Here is a 23890-nt window from a genome sequence, read left to right as displayed (position 1 = left end):
TTTCCTCACATCTTTTAGTGCATTGCCATGCAGTGAAAAGTGCACTTACATCATGGCATCGTTTCTGAGGGTACTGTAAAACCAGTGTTGGGGGAGTAGCACAAAGCAGGTATCAAGGTAAGAGCCACTACTGGGTGCCAGCCCCCTTGTCTGCTGTTCCTGCTCCCATTTGGGGCAGCAGCAGAATGGCAGGAGATGACAGTATCACCACCCTTCCTCTCCCCCATCTCCCAGGTGTTCCTTTGACATACAAACACAACACATCACGTGTGCCTCAGGGAACAGGGCCATATGGAGGGCACAGGTGGCCAGAGGCTGCACCAGCAGCCTCACAGGTCAGTGAGGGAAGGTGAGGGACCAGGAGCTGAGGGCCCAAGCAGCAACAACAGTGCTGATGACAAATAAAAGGCATGGACAATAAAGGCATTCCTAAAACCACTGAGCAGTTCAGTCCACTGAAGCAACTTCAACTGAAAACTGTCAAAGGTTAGCTCATGCTTTCCAAGTTAAAATTTTTTTGCAACATATTTAATTATGACTGGAGTAATCTGAGACAATCCCAACTTATTGGCCTCAAGCCTCAGGCTAAAAAAGGGATGGAGAAATAAAAATAAAGACAAATTTCTCACTCCCGTTCTTGTTAGACTGGTTGATGCTCAGTTGCTCAGCTTGAGGTGAGAGTGGGAGCCATGCAACAAGGGATGGGAGTGGAGGAAGAGAGGGGCAGGGGTGTACAGAGCTGGCTGCACTGACTTTATGCTGTTGAGATAATTTTAGTTATCCATCTAGGACTGGATCCACAGAGCACTGAAATCAATGGAGAAAAAAAACTTCATTTATATCAGTGGATTTTGTTCTACGATGGTTTTCTCTGGTAGCTCGCTGTTAGAAGAAAGGCTAAAATCTGAGCCCTGTGTATGACTGGAAAAGCAAAGCAAGTTTTATTTAAAGCTCAACACCTGGTGAAGACATTTCAGACTTTCTCTGGAGCCTGTTTAACTACTCATTTCATGTTCCATTCCTCTGTATGCGAGGAAGCTCCAACTGCACTCCTACTCCCACAAACACCCACCGTCAAGGCTTTCAAATAAATCATGTATTTGGCTCCAGTTCCAAGAACACTGGACACTTGGAGTAAGTGATGATATATAATATTTAGGACTTTTGCTTTTGTCTTTCACAACAATGGCAAATATGTAAAGCCTGCATGGGTAACCACTTAGTTCTGGTATAGCAGCATAGACCACTTTTACCAGTAGCAAGTAACAGTCTAGACACTAAAACAGTCTCAAAGTGAGATCCAGCAGTTCTCAGAAGTATTTTGGGGCAGCATTGCTCTTCCAAGCAGCAAACCAGACCTTGTAAAATGCTTACATTCTGTCCAGACCTATAGAAGAAGAATGTTAGGACAAGCTTCAAACATCCCTAAGAATCATCAGTGGTCACAGCAGTATGTGTTCATTAAGATGAAAAGGAAGGGTCACTCCTCTTTGGACAAGATCCGAATGTTCTAAAGAGCTTCCTAGGAAGCAATTAGGGTGAAACTTGGGATCGGTACTCACTTCAGCAGAATGGTAATAGGACTATGGGGCACTCTGATGGTCAGCAGAATTGCTTTGTTATGAATTTGGACCACTGTGCAGACACAAGTTGTAATGTTACAGGCTTATGGGAAGGCAATCAGGACAATGAGTGTAGACTTGCAATTAGGGACCTCAAGGGGAAGGGAGATACTTTGGGGTGCTGGTTTCCTCCTCAGGCAGCGTGTATCTCTGCAGTATTAGTTAGGCATTGGGTTGCTGAGGAGTTACTTTGGCAGGGCTGCTTCCCTCTCTCCTTGCACCTGAGTGCCTGAAACACCAGTCATGCTCCTTTCTATTTGCTCTCCTTCCATATTGTTGACTCTTATATTTCTACCTGCAGAATCATCTCTGCTTCAATGGGGTGGCAAAGGCTATCTCCAAGACCAATGACATGTACTCTGCCAGCACTAGGGTTTGCCTGGAAGAAGCAGGCTGCATGTTTGTATGCTCCAATGCTGCGGAAAACACAGATTTCCCAGTCAAGTTTTCCAGAAAAAAGCTGGTACCAATATGTGGGTACCAACATATGCAAACATCTTGAAATAGAAATGAAATCTGCTCAGTTTAGCCTGGATCTTAAATTACTTTGGATGTTTAACTACCAGAGAGGAACCAGTGTTTAGTCACAGCCTATGCTTAATGTGTCCTACTGGCAGATGTCAAACTACTTGCATCTTCTTCTAACTGCTCTGGATCATCCTGCAGAGGAAAATGGGTATTAAAATGATTGAAGCAGGAAATACTGTCTAATGAGCCTCTAATCTTACAGCTCTGAATGCTGGAAGAATAAAACCAATGGGTTGCACAACAGGTTTTCCTGGCACCTCCCCCTCTTCCATGCTGGAGACAGAATGCTGGTTTTTGTACAGTATTTGATAAGAAAAAGAAAACATAATATAATCCCAAATAATGCACATTAAATATACACCATCTACCCCACCACACATGAGACCTGTCTCACAAAGGCAATTCACTGCAGTAAGACAGTACCTTCATTGGTGATCTTCCAGCAGGAGAAGGGGAAACGGAGGCTATGTGTCTTGCTGGTGATGCTGTAAAGGTAGAAAGATTTCAGTGCACTTGTGGCATTACAATTTTCACTAAGAAATCTTTTTAAGTGGATAGTCGATCATTTGATACATAAACATAATCTAGTTCTCTTGGTTGACGGCTGTAAACAGTTTTAGAGATTTTGTTTATTTTGATTTGTTCTCTGGGTTATCTTGCAGTGCAACCAAGTACAAAAAATTTCTGCATCTGCCTTTTCTGACAAATTTTATATCACTTTAAATTGATTTATAATCTACTAAATGATAAAAAGTTAAAAAAAGAGTCAGTATAACAACTTTTCCCTTTTTGTTCTTAAGAAATATCTTATGTATTTGTAAGTCAAATAAGGAAAATAGAAAATACATAATATACTTATATCAAACATTTACCTCCAAATCTACTAGAAACATGACTGGACAAACTCAGAGGCTTAAGTATAATACAAAAAATGTTTACTCACTTCTTTTAAAACAATTATATTTATAGTATCACTTGAGCAGCCTTTCCTTTAAAAGGAAATTAATCTTTTGAAAGCCAAAATGATTATAGTAACTGATGTACTTTCATGAATGCTGTGCATTTTCTGGCCAGTAAGATTCTTTGTGGTTAACGATCATTTCTGATTGCTAACCTCCAATTATCATAAAATCAAAAGACTAAATTTGATCATCCTTCCTCATACTAACATGAACTGTCTGAAACTGCTCATTCATTAGTGAAGGGGCAGAGTATTGGAAACTGCAGAGAACATTAATGAGATGAAAATACCCACAGAGGCAGTTCTACAGCCTTTCATGTAAGAAATCAAATAATAAGTTAACCTGCCCAAGAAGTTAAACATCAAACAGAGTGGAAAGAATCTAAGCCCTCAAGTACTGGAGCTTTACCTGAGATGTCCATGAACTCACCAGTCTGTGCAGGTCTTGGTGGTACAGGAGGAGATATAAGCTTTCCACTTTCTGATGTGTTTCTGGCTTCCTTCCCACTGTCCAGGCTCCAGCTGCTGGGGGTGGTGTTCACAGCTGGAAGAGAATGAACAAACTGTCATAGGCATCAACACTTCCAGTTCTCTGACTTGCTTTTATCCATGGCTGTAAAAACAGTCAGAATACAAGCGCCTAACAACATCTGCACTTACAAAGCTCTTGAAGAGCAGCCATCAATGCCATGGATGCCTGATGGATGCACCTGGCCCTCAGGTCAGTTTGTGACCAGCAGTGGCAGCCATCAACAGCAGCAGAGATTGCACTCTGTGCGCTGCAAATCCAGCCACAAAGGGAGATAAGCTTGAAGCCTTTTAATATAATCAGTTTATCTTTGCACCAGACTCCTATTTAGAGGTTTCCAGGCAGGAGGGAATAGACTATTCATAAACTGTTCCCATTAACTCATTTTATATACAAAAGGGACTAGAGAAAGAAACTCTCCAAATTCATATCGACCTCCTTCATAAAGCTTTCTGTGCTAACATTCCTGTGTTACCTGCATAGACTACCAATCCAGAATTGAGAGAAGATGGAAAGAAGGGTGCAAAATGTAGGGAGTAAAAATTGGAAGAAATTAAAAGTGTCTGACTGCAAAAAAAATCAAATTAAGAAATTATTATGGACTGAGAAAATTTCTGTACACTTTATATCTGTGGTCAAGGATCTCTGCTTGATTATGTAAATTGACTACCACCTTGACATGCATAAAAGTGGCTGTTTTCTTTATCTGTTACCCTGATCAAATTCTATGATTTTAACTAAATGATCCCATAAGGTCTGGAACATCTTCCTTGATAGAACTGGATTATCTCATGTCATCAAGATGTCACCAATATTGGAAAGAAGTCAGACAGAAGGAGAGGGCATTTAACATGGGCAGGACAAAAGCTAATTTGAAAAATACAACTCTCATTACACTTCTTAAAAACAAAAAAAAGGAGTTGAAAATAACCACTTCAACCTTCCATTTTTTTCCTAAATACTCCACCAAAAAAATCCCCCACCTTAAAACCTCAAACCTCTTGCTTTGTCATGACACTTTCCTTCTTGTTTACTTATTTCAATTGTGAGTAGAGAATCACATGCAAGGACCCTGTGTTTATTTACAAAGATGAAATGAAAAAGCAAAGTATTGCTGCTAACTGATGGCATCAATTATCACTATTGTAGCAACTCTGAAAGCTCTCAGACTGCAACCCCACTACACACCAGACTTAATACAATAAGTACAGTAAAAATAACACTAATCTCATATCTGAAACAATATTGTTACAGTATAATTACACTTTAGTTGACCCTGTGACCAATGAACAGAATAATCTATTTTCCAGAGGATCATTTTGCTTTGTTATTGCCAAAATATGCAATACAGTATTTGCTTTTCAATGCAAGCTGTCACCCAGCATGGCTTTGCCCTCATCCTAAAAATCACCTGGCACCAGACCTAGGTACTTCAAATGCCTGAATCTCTTGACAAGCCAATTTTTTTTCTTTTAAGTCATCCAAGCAGTCCATTTTTTGGACTGCTAAAGCCTTCAGGAGAGAATACTTCATTTTAACAATTCTGTGATGTACTTGGCTGCACGGGCCAGTGGAAAAGTTTTGCTATTTCCATGTTAAATTATTTCATATGTTTTTCTGCCATGTGAAAAAATTCCACCTGTGTTTTCATAACAATGTAAACCCAAAATTAACTACAAACCCCAGCTTTTATTAAAGCAAATCTGATTCCTGGTCAGTACTTATTACAGTATATTATTAAAAGTTACTTTCTATACATTTATTTTACTGTATCCTTTATTCAGCATACCACAAAGGTACCAATATGAAATGATGGAGCATATTATTGATGTAAGGCACAAAATGAAATCATGGCAAAAAATTACTATGCTAGCAATATTTGATTTCCCCATGTTCAAAATTATAAGAGGCAATCTTTTTTCTATGGAAATACATATATTTCCCATTTACGCTAATTAAAAACAAAAACCCCATAATGCAAGAAGCAGCAAATTGGTGTTTTCAATCCAAGTGTAATCAGAAGCACACTGAGTTCTATTTGATAAACAGGACTTGCAGGAACCAAACTTCAGGATTCTGTCCATCTCTTTACCTTCCCTTTGCTCCATTCTCCAGATCTGGCTTTTCCCCACATACGTCTCTCTTGAGAAGCAGAAAGAACAGGTCTCACAGGCAGCCCGATGAAACCTGCTGCTCCATCACTCCCTCCTGCAAACTTCTGGGCCTAATTTGAGTGCAAAATACAGTCCTCTCCTCTTTGGCAAAGTGTTTTGACGCTTAGATCTATTAGCATAATTTATTTATTTCCTTAGAATGTTTTGACACTTGGAGATGACAGTATGCACTCAAAAGAACAGGCACTCTACAGGAACATGACGGAGTAATTAAGTTTTCATTCTTCAAAGATTGGCATGTTGTAGCACGTCTGCTTACCTTTGTCAGAGCCAGGCAGATTGGAATCACTTCGTGGCAAAGCACCATCTCCAATATGATTAAAGAGCATTCTCTGTAAATTGAGAACAGCATGGTTTACACATAGCTCCTGCTATATTTCAGTAGCCTTTCAGAAAACAAATATATTTTTTTATTATCCCCTCTCATGCCCAGGTCTGCTTAGGAGGCAGAGTGATAAACATCACATAAGAACATAAACAGTTTAATTAAAGTATGTGTATACAGATAGGGAGTAGACTAGTTTTCTGAAGATTGCACACGCAGAAATTGGAGGGAGGATTATTATGTACTGAGTTCTGACAGTTTCCAGCACCTTAAAAAACATAAAAAGCTAATTCCTAAAGAGATATCTTAATAGATTAATTAAAATAATTGCAATAAATTCATTACAGAATTAGGATCTGAACAAGATAATATTCAAGTTATGGCTGTTACCTAAGAAAAGCAATATGTATTGTTTTCCAACCCTGACTTTTTTTTGGTAGCAACCTTCTTACTTCTCTTGTGGATAAGAGCTGACCCATAAAGCACGTTTGTCTTTAATTTTCTTAATATCCATTTTGTTTACAAATCACAGTAAATGTATGGAAAAGAAATTCTACCATTGATTTAATTTGGAGCATTCAAATAATCCATGGATCACTAGTTTGTCTTGAAAACATATATAAACAGCATACAGTTAATCCTACAAGTAATTCAGACATACTTTCCAGAGGAAATGGCAACAGATAAACATGCGGGGGTTTTCTTACTTTTTTTTTTCTTTAAAAGCAAGATCAGATTATCAGTGAAATCCAAATAAAATCCTATTCTTGTGTCTCTTTCCAGGGCTCACAGAGCACTGTGCCAAGCTGGTGAGGCACTATGCTGGGGTTCCACAAGATGGCAAACCCAGCTGCAAAGCAATCATCATTGATCTAATATGTTGCAGCTTTGTGTCAAAAAGTGAGGAACAAATACTTAGACTCAATTCAACTTCACTTTAAACATCTCAGAGACAGAATGCTTTTGGCACACTTTGAGCTACTGTAGGTGTGCTGTATATCATATGAGAATCATTCTAGGTCAGGCAATATCTATTTTCCTGGAGTTACCATTAAACTGAGGTGTTAAACCTACATATGTACTCTGATGTGACAGAGAGCGTGACCATATGTTCCTGCTTGGTCTGGATTGAGTGACCACTGCCTAGTGAGCCTGCAGTGCACGAGGATGTGATGGACAAGTGTTGAAGTCCATTTTCTGTTGCAAGGGTAAAGAGCAATGGCTGAAATAGCAACTGAAATTGGAGGAGATAAAGAGACAAAAGCTGAATGAAATATAAAGAAACAAAGACATACTAAAAAGAATGAGATAAAAAAACCATATGGAAGAACAAGAACAATCACAGGATGTTTAATGACACACAAATAAAAACCCCAAAAATGTGAAATTCAAAAAGCTTCAGTAGGAAGAATAATTGCGCAAAAAACTAAGGAGGCTTGTTGACCAGTCAATAACAGCAGCCATTCCTCTTCAGAGTACAGGAAGAGCTGGAGAGACACTGTACAACCATTCAGCCAGAGATCACAAAGCAAGCACAAATGGATGTTGACTGAAAACAGCTGTACATAACCTTGAGCATCAATTTCAATGAGGAAGCGGATGAAATACTGCTGTGGTCTTGTTCTGTGAAATCCATCAAACTTCCTTAAATAAGGGAGCTATGGCTTGAAAGACTTGAAGTTCAGGACTTTGCCCATGAATCTCACATCTCCTGGCTGAAACACTAATGTGAAAATTGCCTTCATCAAGATGTATGTAACAAAGTAATTCATAAACGGGTGGTCCTTTCCTCTCAGTGTGAAGCTCCAACCAACGCTGTTGAAGTGGTGTTAGAATGAAAGGAGGAAGGACAAGGAACAGTTTGAGCAGCTAAATTTAAATGAGAGTTGCAGATAGATAAGATAGCTCCTTACAATTGTCCTGAGGAATTCTTTTCCCCTTCTTTATCAGAAGGCAGAGAATCAGGATTTTGTTTCTGATCACAGTCCATTTTTACTGCTGAGGGAACAGCAGAGAAAGAAATTTCACCTTTCCCTGGAAAGATATATCCTTATTTACAGTTATAAGGGCAGAAAGAAACCGTCAGACTTTCTCATCTTTGAAATGTACTTCACTGTATGAGCAAGGAGATTTTCTACTTACCCTCTCATGGGACACTGAGGGTAGAGACAGATTGGGAGACTTTCCTGCTGGGCGAGTCTCAGAGAGAGCGGAGACTGGGACTACGAGCTCCTCAGCCTCCCTTATGCAATCTCGGATAGAGTGGGGGACAGAAGTCGCATTCCACTTGGCAAAGCAAGAGTTTGTAGTCTGGGAGCAAAAACGGGATAATTTTTCTTTGCGGCAAACTGTAAAACCGCTTTATATAAAAAGAGCATCTCCTGATCTTTCCTGTCTGTTGTTTTGGCTCCACTACCACTGACAAAGTGCCCAGTAGATCTATCTGCTCTAAGTAGTTCCTGAGAAGTGTCCTTAAGTCTGGCTAAGCCTCAGTATTACTTCTTAAGCTCTCAGGTAATAGCATGAGGACTTAAACAGAAAAGAGATTAAAAAGTAAATCAAGAGCCAATTCAACAACCAAAGAAACAAGGGACAAGAAAAGAGCTAGTTAGAAACCCATAAATAATTTCTAAAATAAAGACTCCTGGAGCTGGTTTTTGTCAGTGGTAAAACTTCTGAAAGACATGAGAGTGTTGAAAGGACAGCTTTTAACACTGTATGTATGTTCTCATCTTTTTCAGCTTCAGCAAAAGGTGCATTGTGTGATGGCAGGGATTAAAACAGCAGCTGTGTTAAAGAAAAGCACTTTGGGAAAATAGGTCCATTAAGAAGAAAAGATGAAATAAGGACTCAGTATTGGCCAGCTTACCAAGTTCATGTTGAATTTCAGAATACTCAAAACCCACACATTTCATACATACAGACCTGTCTAACAATATTTTAAGGCAAGAACACAATACATTGTTTTCTCTGGTGTAACAAAATGTCTATCATTTTTTTCTGAAACTACATTGGAAAATAGGAATTGCCACATGGAATGGGTTATTATCTCACAGTGGCTACGATTAGATTTCTCAGAAGGAAAGAAAGGGGAGCTCAACAAGGACAATTGACATGATAAGAGCTTTTCGTTCTTTGTCTTCTTCCCTAGATTGAACAAATGCTTGTTGTTCCAACAAGCAGGCTGTGTCATCTGGTAAGTCTCTGCATCTCTCTCTCACTTCAGTAAGTAAATGTAAAGAAACAGACCTACACTTAAAAAAATCAAGCAGAAATATGACCAAGCACTATGTACTCTTCACATCTCTTACATCTAAAATATTTTAGAGTATTTGCTTATAAAGTTATTAAAAAAATCCCTTGAGAAGTTACAACAGTGAACAGGCACTGAATCTGCTCGAAGTTCAGTATGCACCTTTATTGTCTTCCTAGCTATCTGTGCTCCAAGGATTCCCAACAAACTTCTTACCTGAGAAGTTTCCAAAGGAGTCGGGTAGATGGCACTGCAGGGCCTCTCTCTGGGAGACAGGCAAGAGTTTTCTCGGGAATGCTTATGTTTGTCAGACAGCAGAGGAGAAGCTAGAATATAAATGTGTCTAGTGATTAAATTCATGCAGTGAAACTCAAGACATTTCAATTCTATGCTTATGACAAAAAAATGCTCTGTCTCTAATAATTCAGATTCCCCAAGTAATTGGCTAAATACCATGTCTGACCAGTAACATCATGCAGAAATTCAGCTGTGTAACATATCAAGAGTCTTTTAATACAGTTTACCGCAGCAGAGAAGCACTGACCTCTGGCACTGGATGGAGCAGAACTGGTCACATTAGGTGAAGCAGAATGAGTAGAACTCAGGCTTGAGGTAGATGGACTAGGCTGTGCATAGAAGAGATGTCATTGTTACCAGATCACTTTTACTGGTTTGGAAAACAAAAATTTATAGCATACTTTTCACTAGAACAAAAACCTTTAACTTCTTATCAGTAATTCAAAATAGCAAATCAGTATAAAAACCCTTAATCTAACTACACAAAGATGTAACCAAATACTAAATAAATAGAAATGTAATTAATGCAGTAAAATAATTACATCACAATGTAGCAACTGTACAGAAAAGTCTATGCACTGTCAGATCACTTTGTATCATAGTCCATTGCTACTTACTACATTTGTAAAAAAACTAATGCTCTAATTTAAACGAGAGAAAACAGTTACATAAAAAAATATTTCTAAGTGAATGAGTTTAACACCTCACTTAAAGATTTGGTTTTTAAAAGAAACATCAGCAATAGTTATGAGATTTCTGAATGAAATAATAGAAGAATTAATTTAGTAAATAGCCTTTTGAGAAAGATTCTGTACAGTTTGAAGAATGACAATAAATTATACCTGCATGTTAAAAACTTCATCTGAGCTTTCTGACTGCCCAGTGATGTTGCTGACTTCAGCAGAAGCTTGGGATGACAGCGATGAGGAAGAATAGCGATTGACAGCTGGGTAACTCAGGGGGCTATGATAAGAATAGTGAAATATAAAATGGTTAACTCTAATTGTCAGTCATAATTTTTCATGTGAGAACAGCACATGTTTATTAATCTTTACTTGGGGGTGGGAAAACAAAGAAAGAAGGAGAAAGAATACATCTACCAGCTATTCAAGGCTGAACACACTTCAGCCAGACCATACAAGAAAGCATGCACATAACAGAAGTATTTATGGGTCATCTTCCATGAGTAGCAAAAATATGTGATTACTAATATTTAACTTGCCTGCGTCGTGGTATTACCCTGGCAGCATCAGGGCTCATAGAAACAGGTATGGAATTCCGGCATACACGAGGACTTCCATTTGGGAAATGAACAGGGCTAGCTTGTACACAGGCAGAAAAGTCCTGGTGAGCCAATAAAAGAAGATTAATTAAAATTAACATAATATTTTAAGCATTTCATAAAATAGAGATATGTAGATAACTACATATAAATGTAGTTACATGGTATTTTGGATCAGCTTAATCATTAATAAGAAGAATATTTTAAATTTTCAATAATGATAGTTAAACATTACTATTAGTAAAACATGACTACTTTTCTCTGCATAGTATGGGAAGTTTATGTTTCTCTTTGCAGTACTGCAAAAAGGCTACAAGCTGTAATAGGGACAAACAACCAAAAGATGTCACTGTTTATTGCTTGGGAAAATGTACCAGCCCTTAATGCAGCTGAACAGCCTTCTGTTCTATCCTTGCACCTGCTCATGTGAGTACCTGTATTCCCAAACTTGACTTCATCACAAAGAACTGATCCACCAGCTTTTTGTGCAACGGCCTCATGTCCTGTGGCACCACCTTCTCGTGCACTGCCAAGCCAAATTCTAGAATCTGGGCCTGCAGAAAGGAAAAAAATATTTTTGATCCATTTTCTTTAAGCTCTCATCATCAATTAGGATACCAAAAAAAAAAAAAATATCCAAAACCTACCTAAATCTCTGAAAGACCAGTAACCAAAAAAAGGCTAGGACCAAAAGCAAGCCTCTTCCCGTTCAACTTTCTCAAAGGTTTCACTTATGCAAATTCAACTGTAATACTAAAAAACACTATGGATAACATAGTGAAAAATCTGACTTAATGGGAACTTTACAAAGGAGTAGTTCTAAACCCTAAATAAAAGCCATTTTCTACAAGAACAGCTATAAAAAGCATGAAACAACAGCAATTTTCAAATCCTCTGTAATATATTGGCAATGAAGTCCATGGTCCCCTATCTTATTTCAACTCCCCAGAGACCTCCATAAGTGGTGGCCTGATGTATATCCTTGACACAAGGTATGACATGCTTCAGAATTAGTGCTAAAACCTTAATCTTGCTCAAATTTGGTCACGTGCATTCAAAATATTGAACTGGTTACATGAGGAGTCAGAGAAACTCAGATTTAAAAACAAAATAGCTAGGGAGTGCTGTAATATCTTTGGATGAGAGCTCCTGGCTGATGTTTTCAGGCAGCCTGTGATCAGGCACGCAGCTGTACAGCATCCCTGACCTGGGGTCAGGACTGCAGCACATCCATCCACACACAGAGCCATGCCAGCCCTTCCAAATGCTCTGTGCTAAATCAGCTCTGGGTGCCAGAGAGGGTTGAGCTGCTGTTGCTTGGAACCCACATTTTTCTTACAGGAAGTTACTAACTCCAGTTTTATATTGTAAACTTAGTGAGATTAACCATAGCTTGAAAAAGTTAGATTATAATGTCAATTACTATACATTCTCTCAGTGAAACTAAAGCAAGGTCAGTGAATCTGTTGTGATTTATACTGTCTGAGGACCTGTCACTTGGCTGATCTGACCAAAAGATCCGACAATGCTGATGAAAAATGGAATTTCCATCTTGCCAAAGTCTAAGCTGGCAATAAAATTTGAAACTTCAACATGCTGCATAGAACAAAAATAGATAAATGCCAGTTAAAAAAACTGAAGTATTAGTAAGATCTTTGATTTTAAAATATTCAGCATTTTCAAATGGAAAAACTTCACCTTTGAGGCTGGTAGGTGATTGGCTTATAAATGAATGGAGAAATAATGCAAAAAACATATAACACATAGAATACTCATACATTTAATTTGATCAATTTGTGTTTATCTTACTGCCTACCCACTTTTCCAATTAGTACTATTTATCTTTCATTGCAATAAGATTTTGAATGCTTTTTTGCTCTTAAAGCAAACCTTGTAGTGAAAATACTTTCTGTAATATTGGTAAAATAAAAATATATGCCAAAGCATCAAATTTTTCAATGAAATAATGTTTATTCTGTCATAGTGATAAAATATTTTGTGCAAATATTTGTATACGAGCATGACAAGACAGGCCTCTCACTCAACCTTTATTTTACACAAACCAGTTTGAAATTATTAAGTTGATAATGGAAAGGACTAGGGAAAATATATTAGCATGGCCCAGAAACCTGCTTGTATAGAAAGTTACTCTGTTCTTGGAATCTAACTCAGAAAACATTGAAGACAACAGGGCAATTAATAACCTCTGATATTTTTTATTTTATCTGGGGACATTTTTTGGTAGAACAGCTGAACAGGCCATCACGTCAGTCTTTTCCCCACTTTACCTGCTCAAGTGTAAGTTCCCTTAAGCGTGTGATCTTATCTCCATCTTCTGGATGGTTCAAGATGTATTCTTTGACAAAGAACGCCTAAGCACAATAAAATGACAAAGTAAAACAAAGTGAGTAAAAACACACCACTTTTATTTCTTTTTTTTTGAAATCAAGTTTCTTGATAACATTTTCAAATGTTTTCTAAGTTCCTTTGAACTGCAATAATTGATAATGCATGTTAAATAAGTAATTAATCATATAGTCATTGGTGGAGACCATTGGCAAAAAAATGTAGCCACTAGTGAATGGATAGGTTCAACATTTGAAATATGAAGGTGCTGAAATATGAAGCTTCTTCCTCATCAGAAAATAAAAAAAAAATACAGGAACTCATTTAAAGAGGAAAAAGAGGGAAGAAGGAAGACAGAATCAAGAAGGCAGCAGATAGTCAAAGGACACTTTTTAAAAGTTGGAAGTTGCCTTAAGGGAAGGAAGATAATGGTAAAGACATGGTCACTCTTTCCTTGAGAGCAAATGCTCCCAGTGACTGAACTTTGAGCTTTGTACAGGGCAGAAGGGAAAAGCAGGTGAAATGGAAAAGCATTTACAGAAAACAGGACAGCAAGAAAGGTAGAAGATAGAACTGGCAAAACAACAGGTAGACATATAAAGACTGAAAAATGGACATGCAATGAGAAGAATTGGAGAGAAATGGAAGAGAAAAAAAGCCTCACAATTATTGCTAACAGTTTTGATGTTTACAAAACAAACTGCTAAAAAGTCCTATTTCAATACAGTGAGAGACAGAGGGCAGAAGGGAATCGAAACATGAACATTGTCTAAGAGATCAAGAATTACAGCCAAGGACAATAATGAGGAGCAAGCTAGAACCTTTGATATGCTTGTGAGGAATGGAAGCTGTGCAGTCACTGAGCTAGCTCTGACACTGCTAATTCAAACCAGACATAGTTCTGACATGACTGTATTTCTCCAGGGACTCCCTTCATCGTGCTTCACTATGCTAAACAGTTTTGTTGTTGTTTAAAGGCAGTTTGGAAACATAAAAAATGTTACTGCTTTGCTTCGGTCTCACAATTTTCATAACACTGCAGTTTTGATGACAGATTCTAACACTTTGCTGGACTCAATTTCTTGTAGTTTAATTAAGATGCAGTTTTACCAAATTTAACACTGTTGAGTGAACACTGAATCCCTCAGCCTTTGAGACAAGTGGACAGAATGCTATTCAAATTGACATTTTCAAGGGAAAAACCAGCAGACCCAAATATCTCATAACACTATTTGGAGAAAGAGAAATATCAAGTTGGGCTGCAAAAAAACAGTAACTCTTTTTTTTACTGAAGTTTCATAATTCCACTGAATTTTGTATAAATACAGCATCCCAAACATTTAAGGCTTTCCTATTGGGATTCAGAAATTATAATAATGAGGAACAACTGTTAGAAACAAATCCAGTGCTAGACATTTCTAAATTGTATTTATTTTTTTAAATGCCTTTCCCCCCTCCCCCCAAAATAGCTTTTCTTAAAACTTGGAAAAGAGATACAAGAAAGATCAAGAAAATTATGATTCTTTAAGATAATGAACTACTTGTTGAGAATTTATGTGTATGTGTGTGTGTGTGTATATATAAAATAAAATATATATACATATATATATACATGCATATAAAAACTAGAAGGTTAGCACAAAAAATAAAATTTGTTAGTTGGCCAGAAGTAACTCCTAAGCCAGAAAAGCAGTGTATTATAATAATTTACCTACAATTGACTGGTTAATTGAAAATTTCAAAAAAAATCACTGAAGAATGCAGGGTTAATTGTGAATTGAGTCATCTTTGGAGTAAGTTTATGGTACTACCTAATGCAAAATGGTTATTTCAATAAACCACGTCACTTAACATTACCTAACCCAAAAGTGCAATATAGGTATAATTACAACAATTATTCATACAGCACTTTCTGTCCTTAATTCATACAGAGGAGCTGCATCTGTACAGGGAAAGAAATAGGATTTTTAATAAACAGAAAGTAAATTGCTTACCTCTTGGTATCTAGCAACTCCACCATTAACTGCTGCATCAATGACCCCATTTAGACACATTGTGAGAGGGTTAATGTTCTGCATCTGTCGAGTTTGACACTGACTAATCAGTGTTCTTAACTGCTGGTTTTTATTTTCTAAAACTTCAATAGCATTCTCAAGGGGGCTCATTTCCACCTGAAACATGAGTGAGAAGCATTGCAAACAACTTAATCTTCAGTTGAAAGATGAAATATATTGCAGGTAATTTTTGATTTCTTAACATAAAACAATATTATTCCATGTCGTAGAGTAGTTTCAGAGACAAAGTACTTCTCAGCTGGGGGAAAGATTTGATTTTATCATGCAATTAATGATCAAAATAATCAACTGTCACTCTTTTGTAGATTCATTATCTGTCCTTGAGAGATGACCCAGCCCTTGTTGCCAAACATTAACATACTTTCAGCCAGTGGTAGAACTCTTAGAATTCATGATTAAACCTTCCTTGGTAATTACCTAAAAGAGGCTTGGGGTCAGGGAGCTTAATCACTTTAAAGGTAGAGAGCAGAGCTGAAGTATTGGTGAGTTAGTTTCCTCATCCAAAGTGAAGTTACCAATGAGACTTTATGGATCAGGAATTTGAATGCAAGCTTTGAGCTAAAATAATGATCAAGTTACAGTCAAAGGCAGCCTTGAGCAGGATGTGCCCCTCAACTCTCAAGGGTGGGGAAGTTCTTTCAACAGGTAATGTGAACTGCCAGAAAAAACAAATGCTGAGTGTTGGGAAGAGTACAGGCTTGCAGCTGCCTATAATTTACCAAAATACACAAATGTAAATCTGAGTCATGACCTCATACATGCCCAGGAAAAGTTCTTGCAGTTTACTTTTGTAAATGGTGACTGTAAGGGTAAAATGCTAGTAAACTGAAGGTCTTCATATCAGTGGTCATATTAACCTAGTAAAGACTGAGCAGGAGTCAACTAACAAAATTTTTCATGTGACATACATTTTGATTTTACTAAACTCCACCTTTGGTTTTCTATAGGAGAATATCAAGATGGTGACATTTTCCTGCTACGATAAAAGTAAAACACAGCAGAGTTTTAGAGAAAATCGATGGTACTATGGTATCCTTATATTTAATGGGATTATTCTAAGACTAGCTTTGACAAGAAGGAAGAAAGTTACAGATGCTATGTATACTCCAGGGCTCAGCAATTGACCAGTTATTTAGAGATCTTTATAGGAGGAGCCCTCCTCCAAATATATCTAGAATCTATTTGAGGATTTTTTAAGTAATAGAACAAGGAAGGAAGAGGAAATTCCAGTGTGTCAATAACAGACCGGTACATTTGCTGAGTTTTAAGTAATTTACTGACATTAAATGTTGCCTTTGGGTGTCCATTATTGTTCTCAACTTCTTTTTCCTCAGCTGTTTAAATGAATCCTAAGGGTAGTTCTTAAAAATACTTTTCAAGACAAGAGAAAGCAGACAACTCAATACACTTTGTAAATAATTTTGTTGTAGCCACCTTGAGAACTTGGTCAAAGAAATTACATATGTGTAATAAATCTTAAAGCAGTTCATTCACCAACATATGATTAAGGAAGTAAACCAAGCCACAATATGTATTGACATGAGTCTCATACTCACCACTTCACGTTTTTCTACTTCAAACCAACGAGATATTCCAGGTAAACTCTGCACCAAGATCAGTGTGGTTCTCTCTACCCATAGACTCTGAAATATACAAAAGCAATTTATTTCCCTATTTGACTTTGTATCTTCCTTAATTATTACCAGTTTCCTTTATGAACACCTTCACTAAAGTAACAGTATACATTAAAAAAAATACTAACATCCAAATTCTACTGAAATGTAGAATAAGTCAATGACACTTGCTTTTTTCTTACTTTCTAGGTCCTACTACTAAGCAATAATTTCTGCTCATTCTTCACTCTTAAACTTTATTATATATTGTCCACAAATCCCCAAAAGTCACCCACAACTGCATTGGTATTTTAATATTTCTTTTCTGATCTAACATCTGAGAAGAACAAGAGTTCTGAAGCAGAATAACTTACAGATCAGAGAGCATGATTAGGTTTCCTTTGAGAAGCCCTATTCAAGATTCCAGAATGCATAGCTGATGGGAGACTCAAATATCATAGTGGTAAACATTTTGTGCCAGAGGTTTGTCAAATGACAAATCAACACAGAGGATAGTGCTTACAGAAAAAATATATGTAAGCTGTACAGTTAAAACAAAGCTCAAACATATATCAGAAGACAACAGTGACTCAATTTAGCTAATTTATTATCTTTACAGTTTTTTCTTCTAAATTTATAACAAAATTATTATGGGATAACTCTTTTTGTCAGACTGAATACCAGAACATATTCAGCATCAGGATGTTCTTCTAGTGGGTAAGAATTAACATTACACCAAAAGATGAATTTTCACTGTGACATTTTTAGTAGAAGGAACAGAAGTGATTTACCTATTAGGGAAGGTACTATTGCATTTCCCTGAGACATTGCATTTCCTCTAAGTTCAGAGGTAGTTTTTAGTCTTGATATCACAGGAAGAGGTCATGATGCTGCAGTTCAGTCTAAACTGTCTCTCCCTTGCTCTAGAGAGAGATAGCTTTAGGCAATCCTATCCATACCCCAGACTACATCCTTAATGTTTTCCCATCTGCCTGAGAAACTTTTCTGAGACTGCTCTGTCCAGTTCTGCCTTCTATACAAAACAACGCAAAAAAAAGAGGTAATTTTTTCAATTTTAGTCACATTTACAGCAAAACCTCTGCATCTCCCATATATTTTTGATACTATTTTATTAAAAATACGAAGTGAAATACTCAAACCTGAGATACCATCTCCTCTAGAGAATTTGATGTACCACACTCAGCTGAATAATGCAAATGCAGATGATTTTTAAATAAGGCACTTTTGTTGATGTTACAAACAAATCCATAGGTCCACTAGATCAGGAAAGGGCATGATACTTTACCTTGAATTCGTTTTCCTTGTCCTTGGTCCCTTTGTGAAATGGTCTGTCATATCGGAATCGCCAGATGTGATTTACTTTGTAAAAGCTCTTGATATTATCAGGAATGCCATCTCTCTGCAAAACTTCCTGGTTTTCTGGAATTGGTGTCACTGCATAAATCTGCAAATCTATGTGTAAGGAGTTAAGGCTATCCCACTTTATTCAAATTAGCAAAGCATATTGACTCCTGAAGCATTACAGAAGAAAAATTCTTTAAAAAGTGTGCCTCATAAAATGCTTTTATACTGTTAATGGTTTGGGAAAGGAACCAGAGAGATTTTTTGATTGAGATTTCTTTGTACTGTTTTGTTGAAATTTTCATCTTTATTTTTGAAATAGAGCTACTTACAAGGAATAGTACATAAAGGGATTTAGTTAAATATATTCTTATATAATATGTCATGCTATGCTAAAATAATGTTGTATTGTAAGAAGTTAAATTACTGTACCTTGAACTGCTACACCATTATCACAGTGGTGATAGCTCTGTAGGTATTTTTAGCTAAACAAATAATGTCAATAACATGTCAAGGAATTCTTAAATAGAACCAAAATTACAGAAGGAACTTCTCAACATAATAGAGTGAACTGGGACAAAATGCAGGGAAATTCTCACCTGCCATTTATTTCAGTGGAGGCACCGTGTGATCGAAATTGGCTATAGGTGTACCGACATTTTTTACAAGCATAGAAAATGTAAGTGCAGAGTATGGCTTTGTGATTATGTGGATACACTGTGCTTCTGCCTGAAAGATGGTCTCATCTGGCTGATTAGCATGTTGCATAGCAATGGCATGTGGGAACTCATTCAACATTCGCTGCTGGAAGGCCTCCAGCCTTTCATAGTCATGTCCTCGGCAAACAAATTCCTTATTCTGAGAGGAATAAGAAAACAAAAAGCAAGAGCAAGTTGCATGAAAATAAGTGGGATCCAACACGCACTTAAATATTGATTTTCCAGACAACTTTTGCATCATTGAAAGAAGGGAAAAAGAAAAGAAACAAAAGGCAAAAAATAAGGAATACAGAAAGAACAGGTTACTTAGAAGAAGGACGTTTTATCACATAAGTTATGTTTTATTCAAAAGTCTGGAAAAATGTAATAATTACACTTCAAAATTTAATAAAAATCTAAAGGGAGAAATTTTTCTTAGTGGATCAAAGAATGCAATTAACGTGATATATCAGACTGCATAAAATATGTAACAGAAATATAACCCAACAAACATTTAAGACAATGAAATGGGTTCGAAGTCAATTCCATGAGGAGCTAAGAAACTTTGTTCTGATGTTGTATAATTCTGAAGAAAAATATTGCATAAGAAAATTATAAAGGCATTCAACTTGCCTTACCCTGTAAATGTTGATTAATTATCAGCTTGGAAAATTAAAATGATCTAGTTTTTACAACACAAAGTAAAAGGATGCTCCTGGCATTGAATTCTCAGAACTGAGACTTTCATGGGAATTGCTACAAAAAAACCCCTGTAACCATATTATTGTTCAACTACGAATTAAAATGCGAAAGCTTTATTACGAAGTTTAGTCTTTATTTCTTCTACAGCAAACACAGTCAGATTTACAAGCTGCTTTGCCATAAAAAATTTAAATCAAATGTATTATGCCTGTCCTTGTTGGTGTTGCAAGCATAAATACGTGCTGTGTATGTTTAACTTCAAAAATTCATAAGAGGATGCATAAGCAGTGAAAGACTTAAGGTTTGAAAGTACTGCACTGTTGTGCAACTCTTTCCATTACTTTTACTCTATCAGTTAAAGTCTTTCGGATTAGTATTTTCAAACTGGTTTATATAGAAGTTATATTCAGATGAATATTAGGTAATCTCAAGAAGTATCTTTCCATCAGACTCTTTTTGAGCATTATTTTAAAAGGCAGAGCTTCATGCTATACTTGCCAGTTAGAAATAGTCATTTTCCCCACCACTAAGGTAAAGACTAATCAGGCTTTTTAGGCCTCCACCACATGGGAGGCTCCTTCATCATTTATTTTAATTACCACAGGAAGAGGAACTTGGATTATGATTGCAGCTGCTCCATGAATAAGACAAATTCTGTTCTCTTCCCAAGCTGACAGTCAATGCAGCTAAACTACTGCAGACTGTGGAAGAGGGGACAGTGTAAACACCACTGACATTTTCAAGGGCACTTCAGTAACTTGAGATTCCGGATTAATGATCAAGATTATTAACCTTTTTATTTGTCAGTTTTAGTACATTAATAATCAATTAAATTCAGCATATAGAATTTCTAAGTCATTTTTACAAAAAGGAACTTGGTAATTGCTTAAATTGCTAATTGCTTAAATGCTAAATTGCTGATTATCCCACCACCAATGGATACTACTTCTGACAGACTTTGCCTGAGTACCTTCCAGCAGGAACAGAACAGGAGAAAGGGAACAAACTACCATGAACCACTGGTCTGTGGAACAGTGTAGGTGCATGGTTTCCAATAGAAATGTGAATATTGTGTTTCTGTGTGACTAGAAGCCTAGAATTTGGCTTTTCATTAGTCAGGAACTTTTCTTAGCCATGAAACATGAAGGTAAAGAATTTCTCACAGGATAAGTACTTGCACATGGTATGAACAAATTTTAACACAGTGAAAGTGATTGTGAATGACAGCATTACTCCATTCTGTTTATTTTCATTTCACTTACCCTCAAGAAGAATGGGAACTTTTTCCCATAGAAACCAACTCTGAAAAATTCTGGCTCCAAGCGCTGTTGATCCATAATTTTGTCATACAGAGATGCTTCCATCATCTGTGTGAGATTGGGAAGAAATGCAATTAGTCTTTTTTGAAAGTGTGTTTTTACCATAAATTATCACAAAAGGGAATGTCTTTCACCTCTGGAGTAATGGAATTGCAATATATCTCTGAGCAACAACTAGGACACCCAGAAGTTTCTGAATGCATCAGATTAAGTAATTATACCTCTTAGGGATCTGAAGGTTTCCAAGAATTAAAAACTAAATCCTTTAAAATATGAAGTACTAATATTAAAGGGGTAAAATAGAAAGACAGTTTGAAACATATGACCCAGTAATCTGCTAATCACCCAAACACATGGCACTAATGTGGTCAGTTAAATCAGCAAAGTCTAATTTACATATTCAAGGCAATTGTGTCCAAATCACACCAGATTCCAATGATTTAAGCATCAAATATGAGCTCCTTTAAAATGTCCCAATAGCAATTAGCATAACGTTTGATCAATACATCTGTTTTTTATTTCACTCATAACACTGACACAAGGGGAACTTAATACCCAAGTTCCCTTTCTCTGATGATATTTTCAGCAAAGTTTTCAATACTGTGGAAAAAGCCAAACAGTCTTAGCCCTATTTCAGGTATCACAGACAGCTATTTAGTATGCATATGATATCAATAGCTGCCTAATTATAATGCTATGAGAAATCCCCACACCTCCATTTTTGGATTAACATTGGTGGCACAGATACAGCAAAAGAATATTTCAAACACAAAACACATTCAGTACAATTAATTAAACATGCATAAACTAATCATTTTATTCACATGACAATAGTCAATTTGCTTTTGCTTACAGGATTCTGCCATTGACATATCAAATTATATATGGAATAAGCAGATAACAGAGAGTCCTGCCACTTGCATAATTTTGCATAATGTTGTTAAGCAGCTCTGAATTAAAGGGACTTCAGTCAGTCCTAGCAGCAAGTATCCTATATGTATAGGGAGTTTATAAGGCATGTTGTAATACAAAATTGAATCCATCAGAAGGAGGTAAGAAAAGAAGACTCAATAATTTTTAAAAAATACTATCTGAATAAATGAGAAACAATGTTTAGAGTTCTAAAATGAAAGATACAAGAAGACTGTACCAAGAAACACAAGAAACATTCATTTTTACTATTTATTATTAAACAGATCATATTTTTAAACAGTAAATTAAAAAAAAAATGTGTGCATTGCCTGTGGCTTTGCTTGCAATTACAACTGCAAAGTCATGCTGCTACTCCTAGTGAAGGACTGCACACAGCACATTTCATGGATAAACTGTAGGAAACTAATGAAACTTAGTTTGTATTGTTATTTTTCTGCATAAGCATGCATACAAAAAGGATGCTGTACAGGTACAAATATTTTAAGAACATTAATTTATAATTAAGAACAATAATAAAATAAAGCAACCTGGTCTGGTGGAAGGTGTCAAGCAGGGGGGCTGGAGCTAGATCATCTTTAAGGCTTCCAACCCAAACTGCTCTATGAAGATAGGATTTTCTCATTTTTCTTCAAAAAGCTCACACTCCTTTTTTATAATCCTTATTGTAGAAAAGATGCCTCAGGGTAAAAAATAAGAGTGCAAACCAAACCTAAGAACCATTCTGCGGTAAATTTAATTTCCTCAGTAATATTTTATAACCTAAATTAAAAAGCATTTGGATTCATGATTGATGAAAAGTGTTCAAGTACATTACCCTCATCTTGCTGAGGTTTCTGTAGTCATAGTAGCTCTCATATTGTTCTGCAATTTTCCTGCATAAGATAATGCCATTTTCCCAACACTGCAAGCAAATAAAAGGTGCTCAGTAATTCAAAGCAACTGTTTGACAATTTGTGATTTATTAGTGGTCCGTTCTATATATACTAAGCCTTGTTGCTACTGAAAATATTTGAACCCACTGTCTCCTAAACATGCTGATAGCTTCTGAGTAATACTCATGAATTCTTTGAAGAATTAAAAATATATTTAGAGACTTATTTAATTAATTATTCTTTCTGCACTATGCACAAAACGTAAGTCATTGCAAGAGTGATGGATGACTATTTTGACGCTACATGAGATGGATTCAACACAGTATGATTTTTACATTTTAAAATTGTACTTTTAATACATCTACCCTAATTTTTTTAGGTTGTACAGTACTTCATTGCACCATGTAAGTTAAACTATATAATTACAGCGTTGTTTGAAAAACATGATGATCAACATCCATTTGATTACTTGTTTTAGGCTTACATGAATTTTACACTAGCTACACAAAATTGTAATGCATTGCATGTTTGTCAGTAAGATGAATCAGAGCACTATGTGGATATAAAATTTTAGACTACAGGATAATTACACTTGCTTAATTCAGAATAGGCATTTGCAGTAATGACAACGAACTGTGATTCCCTCAAACAAATTCATTTTTAGTTTTTAAGAGATACAACATGGCATTGTAAGGTGTAAACATAGCCTTTACAATCCTCACTTGGTCACTTAGTGAATTTCATTAGCTTTATAAGGCTCACTTTCACCACCTTTTAAATGGGGGAAAATGATACCACCTTTTATAAAGTGATTTGACAGTTACAAAGCCAACTGCTATGCACATGAAAATTATTCTTATATGTAAGTGGGGGATTTCTAGGATGCAAACACAGAATTAAACGAAATGTACTGCATCGGTAAGTAACTGCTTAATCAAGCAAGAACAAACACTTCGCCTCAATACAAGAAAAGAGTGCAACCCTGGAACTAACATCCTA

The 23890-nt window shown here is 36.5% G+C and overlaps 1 protein-coding gene across 1 annotated transcript in view; it reads right to left on the bottom strand.

Annotated features, from left to right (window-relative positions):
• The window catches only part of DOCK4 (dedicator of cytokinesis 4), a 223293-nt gene that overhangs the window by 3544 nt on the left and 195859 nt on the right, over positions 1 to 23890 (bottom strand). Inside the window, exons 38-53 of the mRNA XM_059471869.1 lie at positions 22834 to 22920; positions 21030 to 21134; positions 19084 to 19225; positions 18312 to 18478; positions 16949 to 17035; positions 15312 to 15488; positions 13260 to 13343; positions 11406 to 11525; positions 10912 to 11033; positions 10532 to 10652; positions 9937 to 10018; positions 9609 to 9718; positions 8282 to 8449; positions 6074 to 6146; positions 3542 to 3655; positions 2574 to 2635 (exon numbers count right to left, since the gene is read on the bottom strand). Of these exons, the coding sequence (XP_059327852.1) occupies positions 2574 to 2635; positions 3542 to 3655; positions 6074 to 6146; positions 8282 to 8449; positions 9609 to 9718; positions 9937 to 10018; positions 10532 to 10652; positions 10912 to 11033; positions 11406 to 11525; positions 13260 to 13343; positions 15312 to 15488; positions 16949 to 17035; positions 18312 to 18478; positions 19084 to 19225; positions 21030 to 21134; positions 22834 to 22920 (1821 nt within the window). The remainder of the gene's footprint in view (positions 1 to 2573; positions 2636 to 3541; positions 3656 to 6073; positions 6147 to 8281; positions 8450 to 9608; positions 9719 to 9936; positions 10019 to 10531; positions 10653 to 10911; positions 11034 to 11405; positions 11526 to 13259; positions 13344 to 15311; positions 15489 to 16948; positions 17036 to 18311; positions 18479 to 19083; positions 19226 to 21029; positions 21135 to 22833; positions 22921 to 23890) is intronic.

The sequence above is a fragment of the Ammospiza nelsoni genome, chromosome 5, assembly GCF_027579445.1.
Source record: "Ammospiza nelsoni isolate bAmmNel1 chromosome 5, bAmmNel1.pri, whole genome shotgun sequence".
NCBI lineage: Eukaryota > Metazoa > Chordata > Aves > Passeriformes > Passerellidae > Ammospiza > Ammospiza nelsoni.
Note: the sequence above shows the minus strand (reverse complement) of the source record. Positions and strands in the feature narration are given on the sequence as shown.